Source organism: Spermophilus citellus (genome assembly GCF_964194105.1).
Source record: "Spermophilus citellus genome assembly, chromosome: 13".
NCBI lineage: Eukaryota > Metazoa > Chordata > Mammalia > Rodentia > Sciuridae > Spermophilus > Spermophilus citellus.
The window spans coordinates 90,528,068-90,547,145 of record NC_138193.1 but is presented as its reverse complement, the minus strand read 5'-3'; the positions used below and the strand labels follow the sequence as shown (position 1 = coordinate 90,547,145).

Below are 19,078 nucleotides of genomic sequence, written 5' to 3'. Positions count from 1 at the left end.
GAGGGGTGGAATTATTTGAGGTCATCTTTATAGCCCAGTTACCACAAAGAACCCCAATAGTCTTTTTCTCTTTTCTCCTCACTTTCACTCCATAGAAGCCTGCTCCTAATCATGATATGAGCCAATGGGAAGAAATCCAAAAGAAAAGCAGTGGGTCCTAGGAATACATGGGCTACAGGGGATGGTGGCTTGAGAGTCAATCACTTCATGCTCAGTCTGTTACAAGTTGTGAGATTTGTGATTATTGATGGATTTTTCATGGCTTTATTAAATCTTGACTTCCAAAATGGTGTAGCATTTCCTTATTGTCTTTCTCTTAATTTATATTTTCTAGCATTGATTTAGGTAAAATTTAGCAGTTCTACTTTGTAAATAAACAGACAAATAAAAGCACTATTAAAATAAGTCAGTTCATGATGACTTATTTTGAATAAGAAAAAAGAATTTTATGTAGATTAAATCTTTAGAAACTTCTCTGACAATTTATTTTCTTGGAAAATATAAAAACATGAAGAGTTTGGAAATAGTAATGCCCAATTATCATTGTCATCCATTACTGAACAAATGTGGCCGCATGTTTTAGAAGGAAATAGTTCATTTATTTGAAAGTTGGCGGTTTCCAACAGAAATAATTTTTGTCCTAATGATTTAAATTTCTGTTAGTATACAGAGATTATAGAAGGAGGGGTCATAGAGATCAATTAATTTAAAAATTTAAATGCATATGAAAAAGCTCAGCTCAGTATATAGAGAAAAGGAACATTTTATTTATTTGGGGCTTGAAATTGAACCTAGGGCCCCTCATGGGTTAAACTAACCTCATGTGTCTACCACTGAGCTTAGCTCTCAGCCCCAAAAGGAAAATTTTAAATTTATAGTATTTACTGAGATAATTTTTTATTCAGAAGGATGTCAGAAATAAGAAAACCTATATAAAAATTTCAGATTGTACTTATTATTGTTTTGAAAACAGAGCTTTGGTTGTTCCTTTCAACTCTCCCCTAGTGGGCCCTTGAAGACCACCGTTGTATTTCAGCTTAATTTCCAAAAATGGATGTATCACATTTTCACAGCAAGAGAGCTAGTGGCCCCCGGATTAGTTGTTTGCAAATGCTTCCTCTGCTATTCAGCTTCATTGGCGATACTTCAGCTTTGGGGTATAAAAGTCTAATAATCCCAGTCTTTGTCCAATGTTTCCATTTCGTGGTGCCATGAGGGCCATCAGTGACATTTGAGAGCGTTTTTATTTCCTCAAGGAAGATTCTTGGCACGACCCGGGTTGCATTTCTTTCAGAGTTCTCCATCCTTGGTCGTACAATGTTATTAATTTACATTAAGGAAAGCTGTTAAAATAAATGGTTATTTTAAAAGGCTCTGTCTCACTTGGCTGTTCTTCCTTATTCAATTACAAAATTAGTTTGGAAATATGAGTCTTGAATATGAGAACACTCATGTAGGAGTTTACTGAGTTCAGGGATGTCCTCTCTCAGTTTGCTGCAGCCTGCATTTGACTCTGAATCCTGAAGCTTGGAAGAAAGGAAAAAAAGGTGGCTTACGTTTGATTCAGTGAGAAAGGCTGTTGTTGTAGGTTAGTGTAAAATTCCATTGGTAGAAATTAAATCCTATCCCAGATATAAAAGTGACCTGCTTCTCCAGTGCTTCCTCAGAGGCTATTTTGGTGTATGTGTGGGATGAATTTGGTGCATGGGATAATAATATTTGACATCTGTCTGGCCCTACTCTGAATAGAAACTGTCCTAAGTGCTTTAAATGTAATTAATCTGCAAGTAAGTCCTCTTTTTAATTGTTCCCATTTTATAGATGGGGAAATTGAGTCACAGAAAGGTAATAGAAATGTACCCAAGGCCACACAGCTAGTCAGTGGCTTGGTTTTGGCTGCCTGGCTGCTGTGGACTCTGGCTTGGAACCACTGTATGACCGTCCCTAATCAAAAGTAAATTGTGTTTTCTGTCTTTGTCTTTTTTCTCCTTCATCTTAAACCAAGTTTCAGATACTTGATTCTCAAGTTGGCAGTCACTTTGGTCCTAATAAAGCTTATTTTTTTTATTGCTCCGATTTTCAAAGAAGCTTTTCTTATTTAACATTTTTGAATGATGAAAATAAAAGAAGCCAGCTTTTCAACCAGATTAGACATGTTGACGAGAGTGCTAGACATATTAACTAATCGCACTAAGTTTCAAAAGAAAAATACTAGAAGTTCCAATGGAGTGTGGTTGCCATAAAACCTGGTGTACAGTACTCCGTCTCACATATTGTTTATGTTGTAGGAATTATAGCCTTTAAAAATTTAAATATGTCGAAACCAGCCTTTTAAGTGAGTTAACATCTCTTTTCAAAAAAAGTATTATTGATTTTTGCTGTACTATAACAGTATTAACAGAATATTCTAGAAAATCTGGAGAGTATAATGTAGTATAAGTAAAAAATGAATAATTTATACAACTTCCCCACTGTAGGTAAATCATTCATGTTAGCATTCAAATAGATTTTCCTTCCCTACTTCAGGCATAACACTCACTGCCACAACAATCACTTCTCCTCTTCTGGGAGCCAAGTATTCTAGCCCAATGGCAAAAACAGCCCTTGTCTCTCCCTCTGGAGCTTATGTCCTTGATGGAGAAGCAGACAGGGACTGGATGAACAGGTGACATAAGCTCAGGGAAAAGTACCTCAGAGGAATGGAGGCAGGGAAAGAGAAGAGAGCCACAGAGTCTGATCTTTTGGCGAGGATAGGCCCAGAAAAGGCTGAGTGATGGGAACAAGGGAGCCTGTGACTATCTGGCCAAGGATATTAAGGCAGGGGGAACAGCCAGGGCAAAGGTCCTGTGATGGAAGCAAAGTGGGCATATCCAGGGACCAGCAAGGAAGCCAGTGTGATAGGTGTGTAGGGCTCAAAAGGAGTACGAGGAAATGACAGGGGAGGAGTCGCAGAGGTGTGCAGACAGTAGAGGTGAGCGTTTTGAATTTCACAGGAGGGTTTGGAGCCAAAGCACGATATCATCAGACTTTGGGATGGTTGGCCTGGTGATCATAGACCGTGTGGGACAAGGTGGCCAGGAAAAGGGTTTGGGGGGACGTGGTAAGAAAAATGGTCAGATTCCATATGTATTTAAAATAGAGCCAATGGAATGTGGAGAGGAATCGGCTCCGAGATTCGGTATGAGAAAAAGAGAAGAATCAACCACGATGCCAGCTTGGTCTTCATTATGTGTGGAAGCTCACTGTCTCCTCCTCTGTTGAAGTCCTAATCCCAGTGCCTCCCAGCCTGCCTGTGTTTGGAAATGGGGTCCTTGTAGGTGTGATGAGTAAGGATGAGGCCGTGTGTGTGTGTGTATGTGTGTGTGTGTGTGTGTGGTGTGCTGATCCAGGAAGACTCATGTCCTGGTGAAGCTGGGCTCTAAGTCCCAGGCACAGGCAGAGGAAGGAAGGGCACGTGAAGACAGGAGTAAAGCATCCAGCGAGGACGCCTCCCGCCAGAGCCTCCGAGGGAGGAATGGAACAGACTCGCTTGCTGGTTCGGAAGGAACCAGAGACCCCTGGGTTTCAGACTTCTTGCCTCCATTTCTGCTGTTTCAGCCACTCACCGTGTGGCTGTGTGACCGCAGCCCCTGCCCATGAATACACCCTCGTGCCATTAGGGAGATGCTGGGAGGGAGCAGGCCTTGGGGTTTGGGGTGGGAGAGGTTTCCCGAGTTTCAGAACACGTTAGACACCCACGTGGAGATTCAGTGAGGCAGCTGGACCTGGAAATCTGGACTTCAGAGAAGAGGACAAGGCCAGACATCTAAATTTGAGCACAGTCTTTTTTTTTTTTTCCCCTTGATACTGGGGATGGAACCCAGGGGTACTTAACCACTGAGCAACACCCCCAGTCCTTTTTATTATTATTATTTTTTATTTTGAGACGGGGTCTTGATAAGTTGCTTAAGGCTTTGCTGTGTTACTGAGGCTGGCCTCCAACTTGTGATCCTCCTACCTCAGCCTCCTGAGTTGCTGGGATTACAGGCATGTGCCACATGCCTGGCTTGGGCACAGTCTTGATGGAAATCAAAGCCATGGCATTGAATGAGAGCACCCAGCAAGGTGTCCACAGAGCAAGCCAGACTGGGAAGTCTCAGTGTTTAGAGGCGGGGATGAGAGAGAAGAGCCAGAAGAGACTGAAACAGCTGGCGGTATGGTAGGAAAGAGGAGGTAGGTGCAACCTCAGCAGCCAAGGAGGAAGTGAGGAAGGAGAGACGGACAGACCCACTGGGCCAGGAGAGGACTAGAACCCTCGCTGGATCTGCCAGTCTCAGGGCCCCTGACGACTCTGACGATGTCAGAATCAGTGGAAAGGTGGGTGGCCAAGGCTGATTGGAGTGAGTTCAAGAGGAAGTAGGAAACTTTTTTTTTTTTTTTGCATCATAAGCATTATTTCATGTCATTGAAAGTCTTTTTAAACATTGCTTTTACACACTATCACATTCTGTGATTTTTTTTCTCTTCTCTATTTGTTTTATGGGCAGGACGATTCTAACTTTTACCTCTACTTTACTTGTAATACTGCAGTGGACATAAAATTTCCTGCTTTAGGAATGATAAGACACACGGGATGTTTGTTTTTAGGGCTTAATCCTAAAAGATGGCCCACTGTTTTTCAGAACATCTGTGCCAGTGCACACCCCCCTCCACAGTGAGATTGTCTCACTGCACACTTTCTTCTACATATTACCCCCAATTGACCAGAACATTCTGAATGGTGATGGTAGATGTTAGGGGCAGAATTATTTGCCCCCAAATCCATGTTGGAGTCCATGGTAGTCCATTTTGGGGTTGCTGTAACAGAAAGCTGAGGCCGAGTAATGTATAAGGAAAAGAGGTTTATTTGGCTCATGGTTTCGAAGACTGAAAGTCTAAGATTGGGTGGCCCCATTTGTTTGGTCTCTGGCAAAAGGCCTCATGGTGCAGGTATGACAGGGACAGAGAGCAGGGAGGAGCTCTTGCGGGAACTGAGGAAGGTTCTAAGAGAACTTCCCTTCTAGGGTGATGCCCCCCCCCCCATGACTTAATGACCTCCTTCCAGGCTCCACCCCTTAAAGGGTCTGCTGAGTCTCAGTGTCACCCTGAGGACCAAGCTTCCCACATGTGAACCTTTGGCAGACACACTCCAACCGTGTTTAAATCACAGCAAAGTCCTAGTCCCCAGGACCTCAGAATGTGACTGTGTTTGGAACAGGGTCTTTAGAGAGGTAGTTAAGTTAATGTGAGTTCACTGGGGTGGCCTTGGTTTAATATGACTGGGGACTTTATAAGAAGAAATTTGGACAAAGACAGACACAGAGGAAAGACTGAGGGAAGACAGGGAGAAGATGGCCATATACAAGCCAAGGAGTGAGGTCTCAGAAGAGACCAAGCCTGCTGGCAGCTTGACCTTGGATGTCTAGCTTCAAGAATTGTAAAAAACTAACTCTCATTATTGAGTCACTCTGTCCTTGGTACTTTGTCATGGCAGCCCTGGCAAACCAATATGGTGGGCATCAATGTGGGTTTCCATTTTACAGAATAGTGTTCTGGTGGTCACGCTAAACCACACTATACCAGATTATTAGACACATTTCCCCCATAAATTTAAATCTCTTTTATATAATGTTTAGAGGCATCCAAAACTAATTTATACTTACACATATTTGTAAGAATATTATTCTGCTCCCCACCCTGATCTCTTATGAAACATAAATCTTTAATCATTTTGTGGCAGGATTTTTTTGCTCCTGGGGATAAACCCACAGCCTTGTTCATGCTAAGCAAGTGCTCTACCCCTGAGCTACATCCCCAGCCCTTTAAAAATTAAAAAGATTTTTTTTTTTTTGCAACAGGATCTTCTTTTTTTTTTTTTTAAGTTCTAATCAGTTATACATGACAGTAGGAAACTCTTCAATTCATTGTACACAAATGGAGCAGAATTTTTTGCTTCTCTGGTTGTATATGAAGTAGAGTCACATCATTCATCATATCATTCATACAGGTACCTGGGGTAATGATGTCCATCTCATTCTATCATCTTACCCCTCCCCCCACTTCCTTTGCCTCATCCAAAGTTCCTTCACTCCCCTCCCCCTCGTATGGATTAGCATCCACTTATCAGAGAAAACATTTGGCCCCTGCTTTTTTGGGATTCACTTATTTCACTTAGCATGATGTTTTCCAACTCCATCCATTTATCTGCAAATTCCACATTTTTATTCTCTTTTAATACCGAGTAATATTCCATTGTGTATATGAACCACAGTTTCTTTATCCATTTATCTATTGAAAGGCATCTAGGCTGGTTCCACAGTTTAGCAATTGTGAATTGTGCTGCTGTAAACATTGAAGTGGCTGCGTCACCACAGTATGCTGTAGTCCTTTGGGTATAGGCTGAGTCAAATGGTGGTTCTGTTCCAAGTTTTCTAAGGAATCTTCATACTGCTTTGCAGATTGATGCTACAGGTTCTTAACTAAGTTATATAGACTGGCCTCCAGTGGGTGATCCTCCTGCCCCAGCCTCCTCAGTAGCTGGGGTTATAGGTGTGTGCCACCACCCCTGGATACTTTTGCAGTTTTTAACCACTAATTTTTGGCCTCATGTTCTGAGGCCAGATCTATATGTTATTTCTCTTGTGTCTCGGGTCTCTTTGTTAAGTTCAGAGTCTTAGGTCTTCTCTAATGCCCTAAGCCCTGCTGCAGCTCATTACACACTGTTCTCTTTCAGAAAGCCTCCTCATAGTTGTGGTCACTTCTTGCTTGGTCCTCTAGGCTGGGCTGTGAGCTTCATAGGACAGAGAGGATGTTTTCCTGTCTCCAGTTCTACCCCCAGGGCAGAGTGTTTTGTTGAATGGCTGACTAAGGCGAAAACTTGGCAACTTGCCCAAGGGCACAGAGCTGGGGGTGGGGGAGTGAGGTTGGCCTCAGACTCAGACCTGTGCTCCCCAGAGCCCAGCGCCATCTCACCCCTGCCTGCTCCTACAGATGCGCTTGGGCAGGTTGGTGGATGGTTACAGTTTTAGATTTTCTGTCTTCAACTAGGTAGTAGCTCCTCAAGGAAGCAAACCATTTCTAATGATTCTTTGTATCCTTTTTGATCTCTTGAATATAGTAATTAACAAATATTGGTTGATTGTCCACTTAGGGCCCCTCATTTCTCCTTCTAAACCTTCCTTATTGCAACATGTTTTTTCCCCTATAACATTTTTCCCCTTATAACTTTATTTTTTTTTTGCCTTCTCTATTGGACTCTGATCTTCAGATCAAGAAATTTGCCTCCATCTTTTTATCCTCAGTTCTTGGCATAATGCTAGTATTTAAGTAGAGCCTCAATGTGTGCATAAAGAATGAAGATAACATAGATGGTACTAAAACAAATTTAAAGATGAATTATTTGGGAATATATTCTCTTCCTTCCAATGAGCTATAAGGATATCAGATATAACAATACTGTCCTTGTGATAATAGTTTAGCCTGTAAAATCTAAGATTTGCCAAACACTTGTATTCCCCATCCACCCGTGTACTTACTAACGTGCATACATGAAGTACAATTATACTGCTGTTAGTGTTAAAATCAAAACAGATGAGTTCAACTTAGTTAAGTTTAATTGTGCGAAGAATGATTTGCAAATCAGACAGTCCTCAGAATCAGCACAACTTCTAAGAACTGTCTGCAACACGGGCAGGCAGCCTTTGTGGACAGAAAGCAGAAGTGAGGTACAGAGACAGCTTAATTGGTCCAGCTTGGCATTTTGCCTCATTTGAATCAGCTGCCTGTGATTGAAGCCCAGCTCCTGTCATTGACTGAGACTCAGCTCTTGGCTCCAAGAGTGTCCTCCAAAATTAGGCTTTTAGTTAAGTTTGTGTACAGGGTGAGTATCCCTTAACCCAAAATATCTACGACCAAAAATGTTTTGGATTTTGGAATTTTTCAGATTTTGGAATGTTTGCATATACATAATGATACATCCTGGGAACTGAATACAAGTCTAAACGTAAAATTCATTTATGTTTCATATATGCCTTGTACACATCCCAGAAGAAATTTAATATAATATCTTTAGTGCATAAAAGTTTGTAATTTTAATTTTGAATGGGTATAAAACACCATATTTTGCTCCACCTGTGTGGTTCTTTTGAAATTTTTTTGTTGGTATGCTGCTGTGGATGCCTGGACATGTATATGTGCATAATTGTTTCCTTTTTGATTATTGGGATGCATTTCTGGAAATTAGGCTACTGAAATATTAGGAGCATATGGTTAAAATGCTTTCTAAAAGGCTTGTATCATTTTACTCCTACTCTGGTAGCAATTTGTATTAATATTTTTACATGTTTTTTTAAAAAATCAAGTAGTCATAAGGTATCTTCTTGTTTTTAGGTTGTATTTCTTTGGATGACTTCATGAATATGGACATTAGTCTACATATTTATTTACTAATTGCATTTTTCTTTATTTTAACTGTCTTTTTAGTCCTTTTTTTCTTTTTTGATTTTGGTCTTACTTTGTTAAAGGCAACTTTATTAATTTTCTTCTATAGAATAGCATTTTCTGAAATATTTTTTTCTGGTTTATTTTTCCCTTCTTACTTTTGCTATTTTTAGAATTAAATATTCAATGTTTAAATATTCAATGTTTATATAGTCTTAACTGTAGATCTTTAACTTTGTTTTCTTTTTTTTTTCATTAACTTTCTGTGACTTAAAAAAAAAAAAAAGAGAAACTTTGTAAAAGGGCCAGAAACAGAATCCAGAAAAATTGCTGGTTGTTTTTCATTACATGACATGATTTAATTATGTTATATTCTGTGAGTGATTTTACAGTTATTGATGGCATCTTGTTTGGCCCCAGCTGACCGCCTACTTTAAATTAAATCACATGGTAATACTCCTGCTGTGCTCAGGCTTAGAGAACCTCAGCCTTCCAGAACACAGATCTTGGAGAATTAGGCAGATGGGGGCTGAGCACTTGACATAAAGGCCTTAAACTCCTGCATAGAGCCACAAGCTTCTGCACAGGACCTTTGTGATGTGTATTCTATGTAATTCATGCTGTGCTCAGCCATTTGCTTGGTGAAATCATTACTGTAGATTAGAAAAGCAAAAGGTCTAGGAAAAAGTGGTAGAAAGTCTGATTTAGAGGAAAAAGAACAATGAAAGTAAACACCCCCATACACCCCCATACCCCTAAAGTATTTCAAATGGATTTTCATAATGATCAAAACCCCATAAAGGTTATCCAGCGCATTGGCACTTGATGGGCATAGTTGGCCTATCTAGAAAATTCACAAATGTGGAATTCTTCATTATTCCGGGAGAAAAAACTACCAAAATATCACAATGCCTTTTCCGTCCAGTCTTCTGGAATAATGAACAATTTGTTTTTCTCCATGGGGGTTTTGGAGGAAGCTGACCAGAGACAGCTACAGCACAAGTACAACGTTTATTTAGGTTTGCTACAAGGAGCGGACAGTAGATGCAATTGTGTGACCTCATGCTCTGTCTCCTGTGATCTGATATCACTCTCTTGTTATTGAGTAACTTCAAAGGGCAGCTGGGCATTGCTGTGAAGACCCGCACAGCAGAGCCGTTTCTCACCTGCTGTCTCTGATCATGGAAGACACAGCTCGACTCACATTTCGCCCCAGGACACATGTGGTAGACATGCTTCAACTTGTTTGGAGAGAAAGGCAAAGGGCAGAGAGTCACTCTGTTTGCGCTGTGTGGGCTGGGACAAGTTTTAAATATAACCGAGGGTTACGTTTTTAGAATTAAAAGCGATGGAGGCTGAGCTTTAGGGCATGGGTTGCTTCCTAAAAATACAGTCACTGAAGTTTTAAACAACTTTCGGATCAACTTGTCAAACTGGAGTAGATTCAAATGGGGAAGAAATCTGAGATTGTTTATCATTTGGGGCAAAAAGTAGAGAATTAACTCATTTTTTTTTTTGGTACCAGTGATTGAACCCAGGAGTGCTTAACCACTGAGCCATATCCTCAGTCACCCCCCTTTTTTATTTATATATGACAGCAGAATGCATTAGAATTCTTATTACATACATAGGGCACAGTTTTTCATATCTCTGGTTGTATACATAGTATACTCACACCAATTTGTGTCTTCATACCTGTACTTTGGATAATAATGATCACCATATTACACCATCATTAATCACCCCATATCCCTTTTCTTCCCCTCCAACCCCTCTGCCTTATCTATAGTTTGTCTGTTCCTCCCATGCTCTCTCTCCCTATCCCACTATGAATCAGCCTCCTTATATCAAAGAAAACATTCGGCATTTGTTTTTTTGGGATTGGCTAACTTCACTTAGTATTATCTTCTATAACTCCAACCATTTACCTGCAAATGCCTTGATTTTATTCTCTTTTATTGCTGAGTAATATTCCATTGTGTATATATGCCACATTTTTTTTTTATTCATTCATCTACTGAAGGGCATCTAGGTTGGTTCCACAGTTTAGCTATTTTGAATTGTGCTGCTATATATTTTATTAGAGACAGGGTCTCACTGAGTTGCTTAGGGTCTTGCTAAATTGCTGAGGCTGGGTTTTAACGCATATGATCCTTCTGCCTCAGCCTCCCTACTAACTGGTATTATAGGTGTGGGCCATTGTACCCAGCTGAGAATACATTCAATTTTGACTGTTTCAAATGATGAAAGAATGTTTTCATATGGCTAGCTTGGTAGATCGGAATAGAACAGGATTTTGTTGCCAAATCTGCAGGGTCTTCATGTCAGTGTTTTTCTGCAAGCCCCGTGGGTACATCTTCTTGGTGGCACTTTCTACCACTTTCGGCTGACCCCATTGCATTATCACACCTTCACCCTGTGATGAGCAACATGGTTTAACTCTTCTCCATTTCCAGTTTGCTTTTTATTTGATTACTTAAAAAAAAGAATTCTTTTTTTATTTTGAAAAGTTGAAAAGTACAAGAGATACAATAGTAGCCATCCGTGTATCTATGGCCCATAGTTAATGCATGTCTTCTTCTTATCATATTTGCTACCTATTTTTTTAAAGAAACAAATATGCTCATACAGTGTTATCTTTTCTTTGCATCATTCTGCTTCCTTCCTAGAGGTGATTACTGACATAAACTTGGCGGCTTCAGTACATATTTTTTATACTTTTGTTGATTTCATATGTATTTGTAAAAACACATGGTATTGTTTTTAAATTGGTGAGGGCAGTTACTATAGTATAGAGAAGAGTATTATAAAGTAGCATCCTATAATTTTCTTTCCTCAGCCAGCATTTTTGTCAAGATCTCTCCATGTTGCTTGGTACAGACCTGGATCATGATTTTAACTACTGTGTGAACACACGACGGTTTGTTCTTATTTTCACTGACCGGTGCCCAAATTTGTCATCGTATCCAGGTGAATATTCCTGTGTATGTCTTTTTGAGCACATGCTGGCCTCAAATTGAAATTGACATTTTCACATGATGACTACTAGATTCTGCCACATTGCTTTTTGCAGAGGTGGATAGAGTAGTATATAAATGTTCCCATTTCCCTACATCTTTGCTAACACTTGATGGAAACAGACTTTTTGTCAGTACCTTGTGTGGAGGAAGGGAGGAACTTTAGATAGGGCAAAGGGAAGAGAGGGCAAGGGAGGGGCATGGGGGCAGGAAAGATGTTGGCATGAGATGGACATTATTACCCTAAGTACATGTATGAAGACACCAATGGTGTGACTCTACTTGTGTACAATGAGAGACATGAAAAATGGTTCTCTATATGTGAACTATGAGTTGAAATGAAGTTAAATCGTTTTAACTTCATAATAGATCTTAATATTTGGCAGGGAAGATTTTCCCCATGATCTTTTTTTTTTTTTTTTTTTGGCATTGTTTTGATCCTTCTTAGCCTGTCAGTGTGCCATTATTGATTTTAGGATTGGCTTGTTAATTTTTCTGAGAAAGTCATTAAGATTTTAATTGGAATTCAAATTTATAGAAAGATTTGGAGATATTTGTGTCTGTCAGAATTAAATCTTATAATCCACATACACTATACCTTGGTATTTATTCAGATTTTTTTTGTGCTTAAATGCTTTGTAATTTCTTTTGAAAGTCTTGAATATCTTTTGTTAGATTTATGTTAGATACCTATAATTAGTGTTGCCCTTGGGAATTGTGTCTTTTTTTTCCCCCCACTACATACATTTAATTGCATATTCATTGTTACAGGAATAATATTCATTTTTCTAGGCTAATCCAGTAATCCAGTAGGTGGGAACCTTGCTGACCTTTTTTTTTTTTTTTTAAATCAGCTATAATTGTAGGCTTTTTTGGTAAATATGTAGAAAATTAGGAGAATTACACCTAAGGATACATTTGTGTTTTCCTTTCTAGCACTTAGGCCTTTTATTTTCCTTGTTGTGTACTGTTGCCTGGGACCTACAATGCCACATGGACTATTAGAGGTTATTATGAGTATTTAGATTTGTTTTCAACTTTGACAGGGATTCTTCTACACACTTTGTAATATTTGCTATCGTAATATTTGCTGTGGGTTTTTTTTGTGGGGTTTGCTGTAGATACTGTTTATCAGGAAGGCCCTTTGTATTTATAGTTGGCTAATAGTTCTTATTTGTTATCATGCATAAGTGATGAATTTTATTGGAAGCTTTTTCTGCATTCCTTGAGTTGAATTCTCATCTGCTTTTTTAACATGGGGAATTACACTGATATATCTGCTAAGATTAGAGACATGTTTGTATTTCTGGGATAAATTCTGCTTGCTTTTCTGTTAAATACTGATATATCCAATTTACTAATATTTTACGTGGATATTTTCCACCTGTATTTGTAATTTTAATTTTGTGTGTTCATTCTCTTTCTTGGCACTGTTCTTGTCTGATTTTGAAGTAATACTATGCTTTGGAAAGGTGGTTACTTCTGGGCCCTCTCCTACGTGTCATGACCCCAGCTGTTCAGAATTGGGCCTGTGCCCTGGAGTAGCTCTGGGAATTTGCAGCTCACAGGTCCTGGGTGGTGGTTGCCGGATCTCACCCAGTGCCTCTGCAGCTTCGAATCAGGCAGAGACTCATGGAGATGCTTTGCAGGTTTTGGGCTGCCTCTGCCTCTGCGTGCAGGTCCCTTCTCCCCAGTACTCAGCCCTGCAATTCCAGCTGCTTAGCCTCCTGAAGCAGGTCTCTGTCTCCTCGGCTGGGCGAAGCCATTGCGCTCCACCCGGGTCTGTGGTCCACAGAGTGCTCTTCTACATCTCATGGATTCCTTTCTCTTGGGAATCAGTCTTGGGTTGCCAGATGTCCAGCGTTACAAACAGATGTTTTCTATCTTCCATCCAGCCTTCTTGCTGTGTATGACAAGAAGACTTGTTTGCGACAGTTATTCCATCATGACTAGCATAAAAAATGATTTTTTTAAATGTAAAACTATAATTTTGCCATTGCTTTGTGTTTGGAAGGGAGGAGGGCAGTGAGAGGGTTAATTCTCTGTGGTTCTTGAGCAGAAGTCCTGGCCTAGGATTGTCCTCTGAATTAATTGTTGGGCTTCCCCTTCCTTTTCTTTTTCATGTCCACAAACAGTATTTCTCAGAAGCTCTCTCTTTTTTTCTGTTTCACTGAACTTCTCAGGCTAGCTCCCTCAAAGTGCTTCTGTATTGGAGGTTTAGTAACCTGTCACGGCTCCTACCAGTTAGTTATGATGTTCTTTTCTCTTTGTCTTTAACCAGTTTGTTCCCCCTTCCGAGTTCTTCTGGAACACATTGGAAATGGGCTTCTGAAACTGTTTCTATAATAAGTAACTGTCATATACTGTTAAATTTCACTACAGACCTTGTGTGTTTTTAGTGTATATTTGAATATTAATTTTGTTGGAAAAACATCTGCTTTGGATTGGAGAGTGTTCGAGTGAGTACCATGCAAACCAAGTCTGGAGGTGTAGACATTATTATATAATGAAATAAAAGTCATTGACTACCATTCCCTTGGCCATGCCTTGAAGTCCCAGCATCATTTGGAATTAGTCAATAATGAATCTCAGAATCCTATCCTAGGTACAGAACGTTCTGCCATTTAATTGACCTCACACTTGATCATCTAGTTGGTAAATAAGAGATAACTGTAAAAAAAAAAGATGAATAACATGTCACAGCACATGTGAATGTGAAATGGATGATAAAAGTGGAACAGGAGCTCAGATGGTGCCAAGATCCTGGTAGGGGTGGGCAGGCATTTGGGAAAAACACAGAAGAAAAGCACTTGGGGACTGGAATCGAGGGGCAATGTATTCCTGAACAGGGCACCCTGTGTGCAGAGACAGGAGGCGAGAATTCCAGAGAACCTGGGCGCTTATGCAGGGGTGAACCAAGAGAAGTGAGGGTGGAAAGGGGTTTTGAGTCCAGATGTAAAGGACTTTGAAATTATCCCATGGTTAGTAAAAATGAATTATAAGTTTTTGAGAAAAAAAAAAAAAACATTTGGGCTGGGGATGTGGCTCAAGCGGTAGCGTGCTCGCCTGGTATGCGTGCGGCCCGGGTTCGATCCTCAGCACCACATACCAACAAAGATGTTGTGTCCGCCGAGAACTAAAAAATAAATATTAAAAAAATTCTCTCTCTCTCTCTCTCTCTCTCTCTCTCTCTCTCTCTCTCTCTCTCCTCTCTCACTCTCTCTTTAAAAAAAAAAAAAGAAAAAAAACATGATTCAAAGAGCATTTTAGGAAGACCTGTCAGCAGGTTTGGGGTAGGATTTGTTCCCTAACTACTGCTTCTCAGACTTGGCTGAAGGTTGCAATCATCTGGGAGTTTAAAAAGTGCCTGGGACCCTCCCCCAGAGACTCTGATTTAATTAATCTGGAGTTAGGCCTGGGTTTGGGGAGTTTTTAAAAATGCCCCAGATGATGCTAACAGGCAGCATGAGCCTGGGCAGTGTGTGCCCAGCCTCACCATAAGACCTTGATGTAGCCCCAGCTGATTGTGCCTAAACACAGCTGACCAGGTATATGCAGAATCAACTGGTAGGGAAAAACTCCATTTAAAAAGTACTTCTGCGACATCATTTATAATATTCTTTATAGTTCAACACCTCAGTTATAATATAACAGTTTTCTTGTAAATACCTACAAATTTTTGCATTGGCCACAAAGTAGATGTGACTTTTGGAAGGGAGCCATAGAGATCCTGGGAATTTGATCATTGAGGAGGTATTCCCTCTTTTACATTAAAAATAAAAGGGTCTGACAAAACACACACATTTATCATAGCCAAGGATGTAATAAAATAAGAGCAAGTCTAGTGTGAAAACACTAAACTCGCAATTATAAAAATATAAGTCCTCAAAACTGCTGGAGGAAGATCATCAGTTTCCAAATATTGTATGCCAGTGATTCTCAAACTGGAGGCTGCGTCTGAGTCACCTGGAGGGGACTCACAGACTGTTGGGCTCCAGGTTCAGATTTAGATGGCCCTGGAGCAGCCCAGGACTGTGTATTTCCAAAGTGTTCCTAATGTGCTGGTGGTGGTGGTGGTCTGGGCACTGACTTTGAGAATCACCCATCTTTCTGCCCTGTAAGTAGCACTATGGCCTGGGGGGCAAAGATTGCAGGAAAAATGGTGTGATTGGAGGACATGAGTTTTGCGCTCTCGTCAGATAAGGGGCTTGTCTTGGCACTTAGGGCTTCTGTCACCTGTGCCCCAGTTCAAGCCAAACCCTATTCATCTGCATGCTCCAGGGGCATTCTGCATGCTCCAGGGGCATCCTGCCTGAGTCTGGGTGGCATAGGTGGAAGAGAAAATTCTCTTCTCATTCTTCTTCAGAAATTTCCTGCAGAAGGGTGGCATAGCCATTCCATTATACAGCATGTTCTTTTTCTTCAGTAGCAAATAGTGAATTTTGGGTATTTATTCCCCTTTTTATTACTGTCCTCCCTGCCCCATAACCACAGGCAGAATTTGAAAAATTAAAAAAAAAGACTCCCCTTTACATTTCTAATCCATTTACATCCTTCTAAAGACACATGTCCTTGGCACATTGAGTGGCATGTTGGATGATTTTAGTCCTTGGCATCTACCTACCTAGGTGCCAGCCTCTGCAGGCTGCTCTGTGCAGATTTCCTGGTAGATTAGTAGACATTTGCAGTACACCTTGGGAGGGAGGAGAAGCGGAAATCATTCTCAGATGTTAAACTGAAACGTGTTTCTAATTGAAAGCATGAAGGGAATGTATACAGGGAATGCCTGGGGGGTGATCTCTGGCAGAAGCACAGTGTTGAAAGGGTGGCCCCGTCCTTGCTCCTGGCCGCTTCTGTTTGCTTGGGTGGAGTTCATTCCCACTCGTGTGACATTCCGTAAATAATCATGGCTGAGCAGGGACCCCAGCAGAGTCTCTCAGATCCTGCAGCAGAGTTTGCTTGGTCAGTTAGAAAAGCATCTTGAATTCTGGAAATACATAGCTTTTGAATTTGAATTTGAATTCTGGAAGTCTAATATGGGGACCATTTTAGAACAAGCAGCTGCTGTCCTTGTGATGCCCCCAAACACACACAGGTGCAGGGGGCAAGGTTAATTGACTTACTCCAAGGTCACCTAGAGAGCTCGCTACAGTTAAAATGTTGTTTTTGAATCCTTCCTAACATGTTGACAATTTGTCACACTGGTCTTCTGACACTCAAGGGCCATTTCTTATTGTTTCTTATAACTAATTGGAATCATACTGTAGTAAGATGGGAGAAGTGTCTTCTCTTTTATAGAAAATTTCAGGGTTAAGTTTTGGTGATTTGGCTTTTAATAACTGAGTCTCCTGTGGTTCACATCCCTTACACATTTTGTAATTGTTTTGTGGACTGTATCTGGTTTTGAATTCTATGAGAGATTTTGTAGTGTGACTTTAGGACTAAGCACTTAAGTCAGAGGTGGACTGATAGGAGAGGGTAGTATAATACATGTATTTGAACAAACAGAGAAGGGGCCTGAAGGGATTATGCCCAGAGAACTGTGGCGTTACCTAATAAAACTTAAGTCGGCAACATTTAAGCTCCAAGGGATCTTGCCTATGATCAAATCCACTAACCTTGCCTATGACACATGGCCCTGCTAACTTTATAACTGCTTGGCCAAAAGTCCGGTGATTCAAAGTTCAGGCATCTTAGCAAACAGGAGATGAAGAAGTTGTTTCTTTTTGGCTGCCTTTTGTTATAAAATTAGGGATGGTGTACAGTCCACTGGATTATTATGTAAACTAGTGGGTACCTAGAGGGTGAGTCTCCATCTTTCTGCTTTTTGTTTTCTCATATGTCAAAAGAGTGGGTTGAAAAATTTAAAATTATCTCTCTAAGCTCTGATGGCCTGTGCAAGTCTGTTGGAGAACACTATTGGGGGTTGGAAATTTTTTTTTTTTTGAGTCTAGGCAAAAGAATTTAAACTTAGAAATTTAAAAACAAATTTAAACTTAAACCACAGAACACAATTTAATAATATCAGAATATTTTCTAAAGATTTTCTTGTGTTTTCTGATGTGTTTCTGGGAGGCTGTTGTAGTAAGATGATTAACAGAATGGCTTTGGGGTCTGCTCACTTGGGTTTGAGTCCCAGTTCTTCTATTTACTAACAATCCTGTGATCTTTGGCAAAATACTGAACCTTCATGTCTGTTTCTTCATTTGTAAAATGGGCAATAGATATCTTCTAAAATCAGCTTCTGGGGAATCAAATTTGTTGGTATATGTTTGAGTGGTGCTGGGTACCCAGGCCGCCATTAGTAGATCATAGCTGTCTTCATCTTCATCATCATTGTTACCATTATCATCATCATCATCAGTGCTTAAGGTTAGCTCTATTTTATTGAAGAGCATCAGGATGCTACTGTTAACCCTTGAGAAGAATTAGTGAAGTCTACTGTAAATTAGTGAAGTCAAAGCTGTGTTTCCTATTATCTTTTCGCAGCGAGCTGTGTTCCGCCATGCCAGAATGGAGGGATGTGTCTCCGGCCTCAACTCTGTGTGTGTAAACCGGGGACCAAGGGCAAAGCCTGTGAGACGACAGTTGCCCAGGACACCTCGTCACCAGTCTTTGGAGGGCAGAATCCTGGGGTTGCCTCCTCTTGGGTTCCTCCTGAGCAAGCAGTAAAGCACACTGCATCTAAGAAGGCAGACCCTCTACCAAGAGTCAGTCCTGTGGCCCAGATGACCTTGACTCTCAAGCCAAAGCCTTCAGTAGGAGTCTCCCAGCAGATTCATTCTCAGTGAGTGTTTTGTTTTTGCCTCTGGATGAGGGACACCTTAATCACTCTCCTTTTCCTGCAGTTTGCAGTGATCACTTGGATAATAATGTCTTTCTTTCCTTTCCTCAAGACTCTTAAAAATATTTGATATGTGTATTTAGCTTTCGCAGGGCAAATTTACCGTAAGTATGAACCACAACAATAACTAGGATAACCAGTGTTGGAAGAGAATAATAAGTATGCCTGACTATGGCAGAGTTGTGAGTTTGAAATTCTTTTTTTAAGGGGAGAGGGTTGTGCTGTAATGTTTTGAAGTAATAATTTGAGCAAGACAAACTATGATTACTTTTTAAAGATAATGGGAAAGGTAGGAACACAGCTTTGTACAGAGAATGTATTCAAATGAATGTGAGTCCTTGGAAGGAAATAATTCCTTAACCTCAGTAGCAGGTTTAGTGTATCTTCTTTTAACACCGTGCTTACCTCCCAGTTGCCACGCAGGGCAGGTCCATTTTTGGTGAATGAGCTTGCTTTCTATTTATGGAACGTGGTTTTTTTCTTAGGGTTAGGGAGTAAGCACTGTGCTGATTCAGATGAGAACTCTGGGGAGGAAAGATCATCCCTGTCCTTCTGTGAGCAGCATGAGAAGCAGCCCTTCGGACGCGTGGGGTCCTTACACAAATTGTCTCCTCCTGATGGGCTGCTCTACGTGGATAATAAGATGCAGATTTTACTGCAACTATCACTTGTCCTTTGTCTAGGAATGTAAAATACAGGAAGTCCCCTTCTTAAAAATGGACTGACCTAGCAGTTCATGTGTAAGTCACTTGCTTGGAAT

General features: G+C 40.5%; 1 protein-coding gene across 4 annotated transcripts in view; it reads left to right on the top strand.

Annotated features, from left to right (window-relative positions):
* Window positions 1-19,078, top strand: part of LTBP1 (latent transforming growth factor beta binding protein 1) — a 416,025-nt gene that overhangs the window by 33,565 nt on the left and 363,382 nt on the right. For all 4 annotated transcript variants that reach the window (XM_081264902.1, XM_081264904.1, XM_081264903.1 and 1 more), the window contains exon 3: window positions 17,964-18,261. In XM_081264902.1, coding sequence (XP_081121028.1) covers window positions 17,964-18,261 — 298 coding nt within the window. The remainder of the gene's footprint in view (window positions 1-17,963; window positions 18,262-19,078) is intronic.